This window comes from Malania oleifera, chromosome 7, assembly GCF_029873635.1.
Source record: "Malania oleifera isolate guangnan ecotype guangnan chromosome 7, ASM2987363v1, whole genome shotgun sequence".
Classification (NCBI taxonomy): Eukaryota; Viridiplantae; Streptophyta; class Magnoliopsida; order Santalales; family Ximeniaceae; genus Malania; species Malania oleifera.
In genome coordinates, this window is record NC_080423.1 from 32,830,885 (window position 1) to 32,847,460 (window position 16,576).

Sequence of the window (16,576 nt, forward strand, 5' to 3'; positions counted from 1 at the left end):
TGCTTGGGAATCGGACAATGATGAACAAAATAAAATGACAAGCAGTGGGCAAAGAGATTCATCACTTAAGGAGTGATGGAGGCTCCAAAGGAGTCTCTAAGTTGCCATGGCTCTGATACCAAATATCACTGTGACTGTCAGCACAATTTCCTTGAATTAATTGAGCCTTAATTTCCTCTAAAGACTGGGTGATCTAGAAGAGATTAGGGGTCTTGGTCCATTGTAACAAATATGGTCTAAATTTTAATCCCTGTTTTGTCCACTAGACTTTGTTTAAGTGCTGAATAATATCAAATCTAATGAGAAGATCTTTGTTTGGAAGGTTTGGCCCAACAAATGTAGCCTTGATTATGCATTCTAGATGAAGCTTAATATAAATGGGTATGTTCTTTAATCAGACCTTAAAAATGTTCTCCGTTTGCTGCTTTGAAAGCCTTATAACAAGACTTCCATTGTCTTTTAGGAGAATACTTAGTTTAAGGAAACTGCATGCTGCTCCTGTGTCGAAAAATGCAATGACTTTAATCGGCTTTGAGTATTTATTAGCTAATAGCCAGATTAGAGCAGAGGGTGAAACATAATCCCCTTTCTTATTTGTGCTGATAATGATTCCTGGATGGAGCAAAGGTTGTGAACTTCTTCTTCTGTTGATGCTATCGGGCAGAACTCATTGTTAATGGGTTGGATATGAGAACATTCTAGTGGATCGGCATGATAACTCTCCAATTCTTCATCTTCAACTGAAGTACAACATGGCTTTCACACACTATTTATAAGAAAGCCTTCACATGAAATTGCACATATACCACTAAAAACAAACATAACACTATAATACACAAATATTACAAACAAGCCCCTTGCACATAATAATATACTAATTAAACTAAACACATAATTAACAACTAACTAAACCCAATAATCCTTTAACCCAATTCTTCTTAATTATTCTCTGGCAAGGATCTTCCCAAGGGCTTGTTTCTTGTCCTTCATCAACACCCTTTTAAAGCAATCAGCTGCAACATACCAAAGCAAATCAGTATAATGAATCCTAATCCCAAAGCGAAAAAAACCTCTCCCTTTTTTCTTTTTCTTTTTTTTTTTCCCCTCATAAAGATAAGTGCATTTTGTTCCAACCAAAATCCCCACCAAATTGCAAAAGTCCCATATCTCCACAATGCCAACCCATCTTTGCTACCAAAATCTGTATATGTGAAAACAAATCCTCCCTAGACAAACCTAGATTTCTCTAGATAAAAAACAACTTATTCCAAACCCTCCCAAAGCACGAAATGCAAAAAAAAAGACGAGAAGTGGATTTTGATCTATCAGAACATTAAGCATGCGTATCCAGAGATAAAGCCTTTGAAGGCCTCCTACTTTGCAATTGTTGGTGTCAACTCTACCAAGAACAACAAACTAAATAAAAGCCTTGATCATAGAGGGGTCTTTGGCCTTCCAAATATTGTGATGAAGCGGAAAAGACATATTAGCACAAATAAAAAAAAAGTTTATGTGAATTAGCCCTGAATAATTTAAAACACATCTAAAGCCACGAATAGTCGAATGTGCCCGTTGAGCGTGTTAGGGAGTGGGCTACTGAAATGGGTGTGGTAATCTAGATTGGCCTTTGAGTTACCTTGGGGTCCATTTGGGGGGTAATCCTAGAGTTGTAGATTTTTAAGATCCAATAGTGGAAAGGGTGACAAAGAGATTAGATGGTCAGAAGGGAGTCCTTTTCTCTCTCGGGGGCAGAGTAAATTTGATTCAAACTCGTCTTTTTAGCATATTATTATACTACTTGTCTATTGTTAATATTCTAGTGGGGATTGCTAGCAAGCTTGATAGGATTATGAGAGACTTTTTGTAGTCTGGTGGGGGAGTCACAGGGACCATTTATTGAGCTGGGATGAAGTTTGTAGGTATAAAAAGGAGGGAGTGGGGGGAGGCTGGGTCTTGGTAAGCTGGTGTATAAAAACACTGCTCTTTTAGCTAAATGGTTATGGCATTTCCCTCTAGAAGAATTGCCAATTTGGTGTAAAGTAATGAGAAGTAAGTTTGGGTTGGAAGAGAATGGGTGGGATACTAATTTTAATTTAAGATGTTCTTTGGGGAGCCTGTGGAGGTCCATTTCTTTGATTTATTCTTCATTCACCTCTCATGCTAAACTTGAGGTGGGGAGGAGTTCTTGTATCCATTTCTAGAAAAATCCTTGGCTTGGAAATTCTTCCTTTTCTAGTTCTTTCCCTCATCTCTTACTTATGAGTGCCATATCTTTCTTTGTTGGTGATCTGAGTAGTCCTTTGGTTTCCTGGAACCTCCAATTTAGGTGACCTCTTAATAGTAGGGAGATGGTGGAATTGTCATCTTGTTACCTTACTGAATTGGAGTAATCTTTCTTCAGGGAGGGATGTTTGTTCTTGGTCTTTGGATCAGTTGAGAGTGTATTCTTGCAATTTTTTTTTTTGCACCCATTCCAACTCTTCATTTATGCTATATCCTACTATTTGGAAGGGCGAGGGTCCCACAAAAATTAAGGCTTTCACTTGGTTGGTTGTGCTTAATATGACAAATATTAGTAACTTGCTGGAAATTAGGGGACCTTTGAAGGGCTCTCTCTCCCAATGTATGTGTGCTCTGTTACAAAAACTCCGAAACAACAACTCATCTTCTTCTGCACTATGAATTTTCTTGGAGGATTTGGAATAAGGTTTTTGGTATTATGGAATAGGGCTGGGCATGTCCTACTTCGGTGGAAGACTTGTTAGCCATCTCCTTTGTAGGCTTTGGTAGAAGGAAGGATGGCCAGCATTGTGGAAGTCGTATTATTACAGTTTTATGGGGGAATATGAATGGAGCTTAATGCTTGGATTTTTCTGGGAAAAAATTAAACAAGGTGCTGATTTTGGGAAAAAAATTCAGTACTTGGCATCACTGGTTTGTTGGTTATGGTTTTTTCAGAGAGGCAAGTTCTTAGGAGTTGCGAAGAGATTTGAGGACACATTGACTTGTTGGTCTCTTCTCTCTTTGTTGTTTTTAATTGTTTCTTTCCAGTTTGTCCCAGTTTTTTTTGGGAGATGTCTCATTCTCCCTCTTGTAAAATTTTTCTCTATTAATCAATCTTATTTTATTATTTAAAAAAAAAAATTAAAACACATGACTGAATATCCCTCGTATGGGAATAATGACAACCCTCCAACAGCAACAATGAAGAGAGCTCCTCCACCATCTTATCATTAAGTGACCTGCAAAAATGGAAATCTGAAGAGATATTATATCCACTAGGGATCAAAAAGGGAGAATGACCTTTCCTCATTACATAATAGAGGATCAAAAAAGGAGAATACCTTTCCTCCTTACATAATAGAGTTATCTCATCGTTTTTAACCTCTAGTGGGTTGAGTTCTCTTGGGACTTACATTTTCAGAGTGCTCTTAATGATAAGGAATTGATTGAGCTCTCTTGTTTACTGTTCTTGTTGGAGGATTTTCTTCTTTCAATTAAGAGGGACTTTCAGTCACGGGTCCTTGATTATTTGGGGGAGTATTCTAGTGACTCTCTCTCGCTCTCTTTGAGCATTTGATCTGTGACAATATGATTTTTCTGCTTCATTGAACCATTTGGAAGGCTAAGGTCCCCTATAATATTAGTGCTTTTATTTGGTTAGTTGTTCCATATAAAGTCAACACTAACAAGTTTTTGTAGAGTATTTTAGTTTATTTTGGGGCATTATTATTTCAGTAAACTAGTATTTTAGTTTATTTAGGGGCTGTTTGGTATCACTATAAAAAATTATGAAAATGAAACCAAAAAAAAAAAAAAACTAGAACTAGAATTAGAAACTAAAAATTGAAATGATCTCTTTAGTTAGCACTTCTAGAACTAAAACAAATAAATAACTTGATTAAACAAATGTTCATTTTTATTGTTGAATTAAATAAAAATTACAAAACATGATTAAAATAATAATAGTACAAAGTAATATAAACTAAAAATACTATAATAAAAATGAAAGTTATTATAATTATTTTGCTTAATTATTATATTAAAAATTTCACTTTTAGAAGAACAATCTTATGGTATGTGACAAGTAAATTAATGGCTTTTATTATTATTTTTAATTTTTTTTTTGAAATTTTATGGGAATTTTTAATTTTAATTATATTTTAAATTCATATGACCATTTTATTTTAATTTTAATTTTAAAGTATGGATAAAATGAATGATTTAATCCAAAAAAGTTAATTTTGGATACTAAAATATTTTGACAATAGGTTACCAAAACAACAGAAAACCACAAAATCTGGTTTTTAGTTTTTTTGCAAATAGGTGAAAACCGTCGTCAATAGAAATAGAAAACTGACGACTAAACAAGTGCATTTTCATATTCATTGTATAGAAATGAAAACAAAAACCTAAAATAGAAACGATACCAAATAGGCCCTTAGATTTCTAAATTAGTTTGTAAGCATATAAATAGGCCTTTTCATATTGATTTTAGGGGGTTGGAGTTTGAAACCTAATATTTTTAGTCGCTGCTTCTGCATCAAGTGGTATTGAGGGCCTTCAGGGCAGACACTGATCCAATTCTACAGGTTCCATGGGTCTAGCTTAAGTCACCATGGGTTGTTTGTGTTTGACTGGGTTGTCTGCAAGTTTTGACTTAAGCTCGTTGGGTTTGCAATTTTAACTTAAATCGCATCACACCACCACTGTTGCCGCCACTGCCACCACCATCTCTACTGGATCCGTCAATCACAATCGCTGGAAAAAAATCTCCTTGAGTAGAAGCAAAGAATGAAAAACAAACATTCACATACACATACCAAAACCCCAATCTGACCATCTCCAAGGTTGGTGCATCAACCAGTATCCCCTCCAATACGAAATCCAGATTATTTGACGCCCTAGTGTTCATTGCATTAGCCTCTTGTTCTCCAATAAGAACCTTGAAGTGAGGTTCAACTACCTTTAGCACGAAATGAAGATCCCTTCCACTCGCCACTTTTTCCAGAGGATAGAACAAAGCATCTGTTCTTGTATCCTTTTCCCCTGAAATGGATTGGCCAATGATCAAGCAACCTGCTTATTTAAGGGGTGAGTAGATAATTGATTACTTCCATACACCCAAGCATGTCGTGCCCCTCACCTCCCCAAGGTTGGGTGAACGGCAAATACCATTGTTACTGGCTGGATGGGGCTCAATTGGCCAATCTCCATTCAAATCCAGAATCGGTTGCATCAATTGTAGTTTTGCCCAATGCAATGTAGGTGCGGCGCAAGATAATCTTCTTAGGTAAGATAAATATACAAATACAAAGAGGTCTTTATGATCTATTGCCTCTCATACCTATACTTCCAATTACTTTCCAAATCCAAGTCAAATCCAAGTTTAGTCATGTAGTCCATCAAAACGCTAAATGGAAGTGATGGAATTTGTCATCATCACAGTCTCCATCGTTGATTGAGCTCTAGCACTCTCTGCAAGTGCTCGTCACAAGCAACTTCATAGCTGGTGTCTGAAAACGTTGCTTTAATGGGTAAATGGCTTTGGTGATTTCCCTCGAAGGACAATTCCTTTTGGTGCGAAGTTAGCAGAAGTAAATTTGGCATGCAAGGCAATCAGTGTGATGCTAATATAGGGCTATGGTGTTCATTTGAGAGCCCTTGGAAGTATATTTCTCATATTTACCCCCTCTTTATTCCATAGAGAAATTTGTTTTTGGCATTGGGAATTATATTTGGTTTTGGGAAGACATTTGGGTGGGTGATGCTGCGTTCTGCAGTTCCTTTCCTCGTTTTTGTAAGTTCTCCTCTTTGAATAATTGAATTATTTCTTCTGTATTTCAATGGGGGATGAAATTTCTTGGGACTTTTATTTTCATGGACCCCTTAGTGAAAGGGAGGTGCTGGATCTCTTTTCTTTGTTATGTTTGTTGGAAGATGTCCGTCCATAAGGATGGACCATTGGCTGTGGGTTCTTGGCTGTTTGGGTTAGCACTCTTGCTTGTGTCTTTGAGTTTTTAATCCAAGAAAATCCGTCTTTTCCACTCTGTAGTTCTATTTGGAAGGCCTTGGTCCCCTCTAAGATTAAAGCTTTTATTTGGTTGATTGTTTTTAATAGAGTAAATACTAACAATCTGTTGGAGATAGGATACTTTTTTTGGCTTTATCTACAGATATTGTTCTTTATGCTTTTTGGAAGTTCAGAATCTCCTCTCACCAGCTTCTTCAGTGTTTATTTTCTTGGAGGGTCAGAAGCAAATTATTTGGAGTATTTGGAGAGAAGGTTTCTTCGGAGTTTGCAAAGGATTTGTTAACTCGTTCTCTCAAAGGTTTTGGACACAGTGGAAATGGTTCCATGCTTTGAGGTGTGTGTCTTTTGATGTCTGGTGGGCTATTTGTTTAGAGAGCAATGCTTGTATTTTCTTGGGGAAGAGGATGTCTGGTTCTATGCTCTGGAACAGGATTCAATATATTGAAGAGGATGTCTTAGTAGGGTATCACTTTCATAATAGATAAACTCTTAGATATTCATTGGGCGTTCCTGGGCCACAAAGTTCCCTGCTTTGTGAGTGTGGGGGGTGGGCGGGGGAGTCATCAAAGTGTACATTGCATTACCCTTATTTTTACGCAAAGAGGTTGTTTCCTTGAACTCTAATCCCTGACCAACCAGTCAAAAAGGAGCAACCTTACCATTGATCAACCTCACTGTTGATCCTAGATATTCATTTATGATATAATAAAATAACATCAAAAAAATATCACAAGAACTAAATAAAAAATTACACATAAAAATTAGAATTTCTTAATATCAGCTTTGTTTTTCACACATCCCTTTGATTTGTTAAAGAGAAAAATAATATAAATTAATGAAGGGGAGCTTAGGTGCAACGGTAAGGTTGTCACTGTGACCTAGAGGTCACGAATTTGAGGCGTGAAAATAGTCTCTTGCAAAAATATAAGGTAAGGTTGCGTACTATAAACCCATTATGGTCCGCCCTTTCCCGAATTCCGCATACACGGGGGCTTTGTGCATCGGGCTGCCCTTTTATTTTTTTAATGAAAAAAATAGAATTTCTAAATAAGCACCTCATTTGTGATTAGTGCCTTGAAAGTGACTAATAATGATGCTTGCTGCTTGGACAGGTATTGTGTAATGATGAATAATGTTCGCACGCTTGTGTGATTTTTTTTTTTTAGCACATACTTATTAGGTATGCTACACAGTTTTATAGAACTATTACCCTTTGATGTCACTTTACTAGTTGTCAATTCGTGGAAACTCATTAACAGTAGGATTCATTGCATAACATATCGAGTGCCACATAAAGTTCAATTTGGTGTCCACTTTTCATTTGTAAAATAATCTTGCTTGATTAAACAGTAAAGATATTGTGATATCGAAAAGTATTAGGCAACTCACAACTAATTAAAAGGGCAGCCGGTGCACAAAGCTCCCGCGTATGCGGGGTCCGGGGAAGGGGTGGATCACAATAGGTATATAGTATGCAGCATTCCCATGCATTTTTGCACCAGGCTGTTTCTACGCCCTGAACCTGTGATCTCGAGGTCACACAACGACAATCTTACCGTTGCACCTAACCTCCCCTTCTCACAATTAATTAAAACTACTACATAAATTTGCTAAATCTAATTGATAACTAATTTATGACTACATTTTTTTTTAGCGCCCATTTTTGATATTCTAAAATATTTTAGTATATTTAAAATTTTTAATTTTTTTACTGTATTTTGTTCAATAACTAAAAGTAATTAATGTTTTGATAGCGAGTTAATGTTAGGCATGGAAAATGAATTAAACTAAATTATAAAAATAGATGAAAATAAAAATATAAAAAACGATTGCTTACATGAAAAATGAATGAAAATATATTACTCTATAATTATGTTTTGAGGATGCCAATGGAAATTTTGGACATTCATAAAATATTCTGGATGTCAGTCTGCTTTGGGGACATAAAAAACTTGCCCACTGTTATTGAACCTAAATTGATCCAACCAGTCTGAATGATGAATCTTTGACCTGCCAGTCTAGGTTGCACACCATCATAAGAATCCATCATATTACATTGAAAGATCACATTGATTTTTGATGGCAATTAAATTTCCAGCCTCGATTGTGCCAAGCATAGCACTAATCAACGAACTTCCTGGAGTCTTAATAACTTTTTGAAACTTCAAATTATATATATATATATATATAATTTTTAAAATTATGACTCAGCCAGCCCTATGAATATTGTTGAATTGATTTAATCAATAAGCGCAGAAGTAAGGTTGACAGTGGTAAATTGTGAGGTTGCTACACCAAGGTCATAGTTTTAAATTACAGAATCAATATATTGAAAGGATGGGGTAAGACCGTACATAATGCTCCCCCCTCCAGGCCCCAGGTGGGTGACTAAGTAGTCTAGATTGTCAGCCCAGGGTTTGTGTATTCTGGAATCAGGGTCAATTAAATTGAATCCACTTAGTGGAGTGACATTGCTAAAAATTTGCCATCTGTTGGTTTTTGACCTCCTAAGAAATCACACTTGCATTTAATTTTGGCTCCTGAAAATGGTAATTATATTGTTAATTTGCCTTTCCATTGATCGGGGTTTGTCATTTTGATATGGCAGCTTGTGTGTATGTTGTGACGAACTGTTTTAGCAACTCCTAGTCTATGTTGTTTTATCTGTTTGCTGCAGGTAAATGTTTTACGTTGGGGGATGCATTGAGAACTCTACTGCCGGAACTCTTTACGAAGAAACTTTTAAGGAATGAAGTATCGAGAGCAGAAGTTGGAGAGGAGCAGGGAATCTGTTTGGAAGATGGAAGCAGCATCAGAAATGTGGAAGAGATGGGAGAAAAATCGTATGAACATGCAGAGTCCTGCTGCCCCAGTGATAATGCTGAAGTTAAGTTCATCCGCATCCAGGGTATTGAACCAAAACTAGAGACACCGTTCTCGTGGACGGTTAAGAACTTGATGAACCCTGAGCACTTCCTTCATATTTGTATGTGTGTCAAAGTTTTACCAGCAAGTACATGTGATAGATGACATCCCCATTTTGTTCATCTGATTCTCACAGATCTTGCGTTTTCTGTATCCGACGACCAAACACCATTTGCTGTATAGAATTGTACAGGACATTTACATTGATTTATTTTCATCATCTCTTTAGATTTCAAGCTGTGATCCGCTTCTATTTTTCCACCTCAACTAAAAACCTGAAGAACTTCATTACTCTGTCCTCGTTGGAGTGTTGAGAATCTAATTAGCTATATTTTTATGTATATTCAAAAGTATATATTATTAGTAGTTATACCAGACCAGCTACAATACAAAATAAGTTGTAACTAATATATTCCTTTCTGATTAAATTGCAACCATTTTTATTCTTTGATTCCTCTTGAATTGTATATATAGACAATGCCCTCATAAATAAAATACAGTACACAACAAGTATTTTATTGCTGTCAACATGGTATTGGAGCTGCCGTGACTAGCCTGTCTTTAGATCCATGGAATTATCCTTTCCCTCGTTGCCTTCCATTGCTTATTTATTTTCTCACATTGTTACCACCAAACTCACCATTGAGAAATATCTCCTTTGGAAAGTTTAAATTACAGCTTACCTAAGGGGTTAGGACCTCTTCTCCTATGTCAATGGGTTGCTTCCTCCATCGGAATTTCTCATGCAATTGCAGAGCAGCCACCCAAACCTGACCTTGCCTTCTTGGCTTGGAGACGCACTGATCAGCTGGTCCTCAGTGTTATGTTCTCCTCTCTCTCGAAATCAATCCTCAGCCAAGTGCTCTCTTCTTCAGCATCTCGTGGTCTTTGGTGTTCCCTCTCCACCATGTTCTCTCACTCACAAGAAAAAGAGTTTCAGATCATATTTCAACTCACCAACCTCTCTTGTGGAGACCAATCCATCTCTGATTATTTTGGGAAAGTTTGGCTCGTTGTCGACTCACTTCCAGCAACTGGTAATGTTCTATTTGATATAGAGCTTGTTTTCTATATGTTAAATGGCCTTGATCCCTCCTATGAATCCTTCGTAACCTCCATTACCACCAGAGCTGAACCTTTGACTACCCATGAACCATATCAACTACTTTTCATTCACAAAAATCGCCTCTCTCATGCTTCCACATTCAGACCTCCTCTTGATTTCTTTGCGAATTTTAGCTTTGTTGCTAGTTCATGAGGTCATCCTCTTCATCGAGCTAGGAGACAGGGCCGTGGCCGTGGGATATACTCTTATTACAATTGTGGTGATCGCAATGCTTATCGCAACTGTGGCCGTGGGATATACTCTTATTACAATTGTGGTGATCACAACTAGTAGTCCTCATTCTCTCTGCCAACTTGCCGGTTTGCAACAAGATTGGGCATGTGGCACTCCAGTGCAAAACATATTCAATCTTGCTTATCAATATGATTCTCCTCGCAATTTCTTGGCAAATTTCACTGCTCCTAGCTCTTCTTCAGACAATGTGTGGTACCCTGACTCTGTAGCCACTCACCATATAACTAATGCTCTATCGAACCTGAACCTTTCAACCGGGCAATATAGTTGTGATGACACCATCAAGGTTGGCGATGGCTCCGGAATTCCCATCCAAAACTTCAGTGATTCTTCTTTTCCTGCTTCCTCTCCCTTTCTTCTAAAAAATCTCCTTCATGTTCTGTCAATTATGAAAAACCTAATTTTTGTTTTTTGTTTCTGCATTGATAATGATTGCTTCTTTGAATTTCACTCCTCTAACTTTTTTGTCAAGGATTCGCAGACGAAGCAAATCCTCCTCACTGGGCCAACCTGTGATGGGTTATAAGTCTTTCCTTCCACCACTCAGTCCTCTCTTTCCACCCATGTCAGTCAACACGCTTCTCTTCCAAAGTGGCATCATAGATAGGGTCATCCTTCCCTTGCTCTCGTCCATCGCGTTCTGCACACCAACTGTTTGACGCATTGCTCCTCAGAAGCCTCCTTCAAATGCCTCGTTTGCCCTCTTGCAAAATTACTTTAGCTTCCCTTTCCCTCAAGTCGGGCTGTGTATCACATGCCCTTTTGGAATTAGTTTGTTTGGACCTTTGGGGCCCATCCTCATTTGTATCTCGTTTGGGTTATAAATACTAAGTTTCCTTTGTGGATCACTACCAGATTCACTTGGTTATTTCCTATTAAACAAAAATTTGATGCCATTCACATATTTTCCAAATTTTCATCCTTTGTTGAGAGAATGTTTAACACCAAATTAATAACCTTACAAATTGATGGCGGTGGTGAATTTAAACCCATATCCTCCATGTGTCAAAAACTTGGTATTCACGATCGCCTCTCATGTCCTCACACCCATAAACAAAATGGACTCGTTGAACAAAAACACCATCATATTGTTGAAACTGGGCTTGCCCTCTTGGCCCAAACATCTCTTCCTTTTACTTATTGGGCTGATGCCTTTGAAACTGCTGTTTACTTAATAAACCGTCTCCCCACTCAAACATTAAATCATAAACCTCCTTATTCTATGGTATTTAATCATGAACCGGATTACAATTTTTTGAAGGTGTTTGGTTGCCTTTGCTGGCCTAACCTTCGTCCATACCTTCCTAACAAATTTAATTTTCGGTCCACTCCTTACTTATTCCTTGGCTATAATGCTTCTCATAAGAGTTACAAATGTCTTGATCTCTCCAAAAGTAGACTTTACATATCCTGTGGTGTCAGATTTGATGAAACTTCATTTCCTTTTGCACAATCTCAGCTCACAATCTCTGCACCGCCTGTTTCTTCTACTCCGGCCTCCTTACCCATTCTATCCCCTTCACTACTTGGCCATGCCCCACACTTACCTCTCGTACAACAAGTCTCAAAGTGGTTGACACCCCTTTGGACTCGAGGGGGCGTATTAGCAGTTATACCAACCCAACTATAGTACAAAATAAGTTGTAACCAATATATTCCTTTCTAATTAAATTGTAATCATTTTTATTCTTTGATTCCTCCTGAATTGTATATATAGACAGTGCCCTTATAAATAAAATATAGTACACACAACAAGTATTTTATTGCTGTCACCACACACACAAATATATATATTACCTCTAAGCTGCAGAAAAAGTGGTAGTTCATTTCTTATTCTGATTCTCAATCTTGTTCTTTCTTGGGATTAGAACTTGAAAGTTGGTAGTTTTAAACTTTTCTCAGGATGTTGCTTTAAGGACTGAACCAGACATTAATAAGAAAATCTTGTTCGACAATTTTATTTTTTTGTGGGAATAGTAATTAAATGATGTATACCAATAAATTTTGCTACAATACTCCTACCTAACTTATTTATTATCAATATGTTGATCATCCACAAGCAGTTAATTAATTCTATTGATCTTGAAGTTCTTTCATGGTCTACGGTGATCTATTGAGCTATTTAAATTCTTTATTACCATTTTAATAAATGAGCTACAAGCAATTACTTCCAATCTTGAAATGTTATCAATATAATACACGCATCTTAAATGATTTTTTAAATTTCGAAGAAGAATTGAAAAAGTGACTAAAATATCAACAGAATACACACACACAAAAACAAGTGAATTCTTTAAAAAACCACTGTGCCTCTAGTGAAAACGCATATGTAGAGTATTCTTGTGCTTCCTATGTGGGATAAGCATAAAATTATGGAATGTTTTGAAATTTGAGTGGGGGGCATAGGCCTAGAAAAGTAACATTTTTTTAGAGATAATTATTTAAATTATTATAGTACTATTAATCGTATAAAGGGATAGATTTCATGTATAATTTTGTTTAACATAGCGAACCTACCCATCCACGTGCCTATTTTATTCTTTTAGATGTGAAAGACATGATACATGGGTATTGCTCATCATATATTTAATGCTAATAAATGTTGAAACTATTATCACATGTTTTACATTTACAAAATAGGTAACACATTCGAGAGATAGGACTATAACTTTTCATCCAAAATTTCCAAAGAGTCCAACACTAATTTTGAAACATTCCATCATTAATTTTAATATTGCACACTAATTCTATCACATTTAGAATCATAAAACTTTGGCACATACTTACATATATATATATATATATATATATAATATTGCATTTGGAGATGCATGGAATTTTTTTTTTTTTGGAAGGATTTTGGTGATGCATGGGCTTAATCTGCAAGAACAACAATTGAAGGAAAACCAACAAAGCTTAAAAACAAAAAAAAAAGTACTTGTACCATAAAAAAGGCCGCATACAAATAGATATGTCTTCTTGAAAAATATTTTATAACGTGGTAGGGATGAATAATTAACTGAAATAAGTCGTCGGATTAATTAATTAAGATTGAAGCAATCAATGAATATCCCGGGATACCGAATTAAGATTGATAGAAAGATAAATTAAAATTGAAATAGCTAAAAATAAATTAAAATTGAAATAGCTATCGACTAATCGATCTGCTACTGCATATTATACTAATGTAAATTCGTCTGATTTAGGTTGTTCGGCTACTGCTGCTGCACATTAAGCTACTGTTGCTCGTGTCATTCTTGGGAGTTGGGTTCTTCTGCGTCGGCCGCTGTTTTGCTGCCGCTGCTGCAGGAAGCAGCTTGTTTTCCAACACAATCAGATGATGATGATGAAGAAGCAATCTGAGACATGGCTTGGAAGAGCAGTGGGCTCACTTCAGTAGCGAGTCTTTTAACCATCTCCTCTTCATTCTTTTGCGCCTGTACCCATGCCATGCCGATAAGCAATTCCATCATCACTGCATATATATATTTATATATTTGTGTGCGTGTGCGTGTGCGTATGCGTACCATGGCCCTCATTGACCCAACGCTAGCTTTTAAATCTCTGTTGCAAGCAGCTGCTTCATTGGCTCTTTGCCTTGTGTCAGCGAGTATCTTCCTCAAACAAGAATTTTTAGCTTTCAGTTCACAAATCTGCATGCGTACATGTATATCCATGTACAATAATTGTACGGTCAGATGGAGTAATGAAACTCTAAAACTCAAAATAAATATTGAAGTTTGAAACTAAGCAAGGCATAATCAATAAAACCTCTGCCTCAAGTTGCTGTTGTTGTCGGTCTAATTCCCTTCCTCTTCTTCTCGATGATGATGGTTTGCCGGAGGAGTTCTGCTTCTTTCTACTTGGACTACTCATGATTCTAATGAAGCAATTAGGGTTTCTGATGGACGACGCAATGCTGCGTGCAGGTCTGTCTATTAATACTCATAAGCTTCCAAATTAAGGTTGGAGCTATGACGAGGCTGCCAATTGAATTTAGGAAATCAGCCTCAGCTACATGTACGTCTACTTGCTTAATTCCCTTTTGGTACCTAATTAAAATCTATAAATATTATGTAATCTTTTCAAATTCTTTTTTCTTTCTAAAATCTACTTAACTTAAAGATTCATTTTGTTTTTTTAGGCAACTTACTAGAAATATCTATAATAAATAAGTTGTGCTATATTCACTCTAGAAAAAATATTTCAAACCCAAAGTTTAGGAAAATATCTATAATAAATAAGATGGGAGGTTTTATGAGAAGCTTACAATTATACATTATAAATATTAAAAATAAAAAAAAAATTATTATTTCACAATAATATAACATTATAAATATCATTTTATTTTTATTTTATTTTTTTCGGCAACTTATTAGTTATTACTTCTCAACAAGAAAGAAATTATTTTCTACAAAATATTGTGGGTTGTATGTGCATGGCGTGAATCATGATAGACTATTTGTGTTTATTAATGAATTGCTTATAATCCAAATTCAATGAACTAAAATATATACGGTAAGCACTTGAGAATAAATGAATTAACTAATTAAATAGACAAATCAATTAATGACTTAAAACTTTGGATCCTTGATAAACTATGTCAATGTAGTTTTGTCCTCTGTTGTTCCAATTTTATTGCATTCCTATCAACACTACTCAACCAACCTTCGATCAAGAATAATTTTCAGCTCAAACGGATTTTGTCTGTTCTGATATTATATTTTTCTTTTTATTATTTTTGTTAAGTTTGTTACAGAGAATATTCTACTCTCTCTCTCTCTCCTGTGTATATATATACACACTGTTCTGCGTTTCCATAGACACAATACAAAAAGCAGCAGAATTCATTTCCTTTATTGTCTCCTTTTATCTTCTTTATTTTCTGCTTTTCATCATGGTATTAGAGCTCTGTTAGGACTTGCGTCTATTCTCTCGTCTACAGCATGGCAAAATCTCCTACTACATCGTCTTCTTACACGCAACCTTTAGTTATTTCCCTTCCTTCTCCCATCAATATGATTACAGTGAAGTTAACCCATGACAATTACTTACTATGGAAGGCACAACTCATATCCTATCGCAAAGGTCAGAATCTCTTTGGATACATTGATGGCTCCTCAGTTCCTTCTCACTCAATCGGCAAGAACAATGCACCGTCCCCTGAATTTCTCGCCTGGCAACAGCAGGATCAAGCCATCATCAGTGTCCTGATCTCCTCCCTCTCTAAAACATTGATTGCTCATGTCTTCACAACTACTTCTTCTCGTGAGGTGTGGACAACCTTGAAGATCTATTTGCTACAAAATCAAATGCAAGCATCATGCAGGTTCAACTCCAGCTCACTACCCTCAAGAAGGGTTCAGAAACCATTCCTGAATACTATCGTTGGGCAAAGCTCCTCCAAGACTCCCTTGCCATGGCTGGTAAAATCATTCCTTCATCTGATTTGATTACATATCTCCTGGCTGGTTTAGGCTCTAACTACGATTCCTTTGTTACATCCATCACTACTCGTGTGGATTCACTTACTCCGGTGCAAGTATATAGCCATCTCTTGACTCATGAAGCACGTTTGAACCATCAGAGCACCACACTTGCAGCATCTCCTGAATTTTCTACTAACACCACTCAAAAAAAACCTGCTACCGACTTCTCTTGCGGCCGAGGCTTCTCACACGCAGGGGCAATTTCAGAGGTGGTGGTCGTGAAGGTTGTGGAAGGCATGGTGGTCGTCCTCCCTCCTCCTCCCCAGTTCCCTTTTCACCTAATCGACCCACCTGTCAGGTCTGTCATAAAAGAGGCCATACCGCCATCTCCTGTTACCACCGATTTGATTACAAATATCAATCTTCTCCACCACCTTCCCTCTCAGCCCACCTCACTTCAGGCCCACAATTTCAGCAACCCTTTTCCACATCTACAGACTCCAATTGGTACCCCGATTCAGCTACTACCCACCACTTCACCCATGATTTCTCTAATCTCTCTTTCAACCCTTCTAAATACAAAGGTGATGAACAAGTTCGTGTTGGTGATGGCTCTTCTATCCCAATTCATCATGTTGGTAGCTCCACCATACCTTCCTCCAATGGCAGTATTCTCCTCTCCAAACTCTACCATGTTCCCTCAATTTCTAAGAATTTAATTTCAGTCCGCAAATTATGTAAGGATAATTTTGTATTTTTTGAATTTCACTCATCTTTTTTTTGTGTGTGAAGGACTCACAAACTCAGCAACTTCTCCTTCGTAGTTCT

General features: G+C 36.8%; 2 protein-coding genes across 5 annotated transcripts in view; one reads left to right on the top strand and one right to left on the bottom strand.

Annotated features, from left to right (window-relative positions):
- LOC131160168 (autophagy protein 5) overlaps window positions 1-9,195 on the top strand; it is a 74,014-nt gene extending 64,819 nt beyond the window's left edge. For all 4 annotated transcript variants that reach the window (XM_058115550.1, XM_058115551.1, XM_058115552.1 and 1 more), the window contains one exon: window positions 8,712-9,195. In XM_058115550.1, coding sequence (XP_057971533.1) covers window positions 8,712-9,064 — 353 coding nt within the window. In that variant the 3' untranslated portion in view covers window positions 9,065-9,195. The remainder of the gene's footprint in view (window positions 1-8,711) is intronic.
- A 4,197-nt stretch (window positions 9,196-13,392) lies between these two features.
- On the bottom strand, window positions 13,393-14,245 carry LOC131160170 (uncharacterized). The gene is made up of 3 exons (XM_058115555.1): window positions 14,091-14,245; window positions 13,847-13,972; window positions 13,393-13,756 (listed from the first exon to the last, which is right to left on the bottom strand). The coding sequence occupies exons 1-3, from the start codon at window positions 14,193-14,195 to the stop codon at window positions 13,571-13,573; spliced, it is 417 nt and encodes a 138-aa protein (XP_057971538.1). The 5' UTR covers window positions 14,196-14,245; the 3' UTR covers window positions 13,393-13,570.
- Between the last annotated feature and the right edge of the window lie 2,331 nt (window positions 14,246-16,576).

Bases quoted from the DNA above. Each gene is read 5' to 3' on its own strand.
- LOC131160170 (XM_058115555.1), bottom strand. From the start codon at position 14,195: ATGAGTAGTCCAAGTAGAAAGAAGCAGAACTCCTCCGGCAAACCATCA. The intron at 13,973-14,090 runs GTTTTATTGATT...GTACGCATGCAG, and splicing joins AACAGCAACTTGAGGCAGAG to ATTTGTGAACTGAAAGCTAA. The intron at 13,757-13,846 runs GTACGCATACGC...GCATGGGTACAG, and splicing joins TTGGGTCAATGAGGGCCATG to GCGCAAAAGAATGAAGAGGA.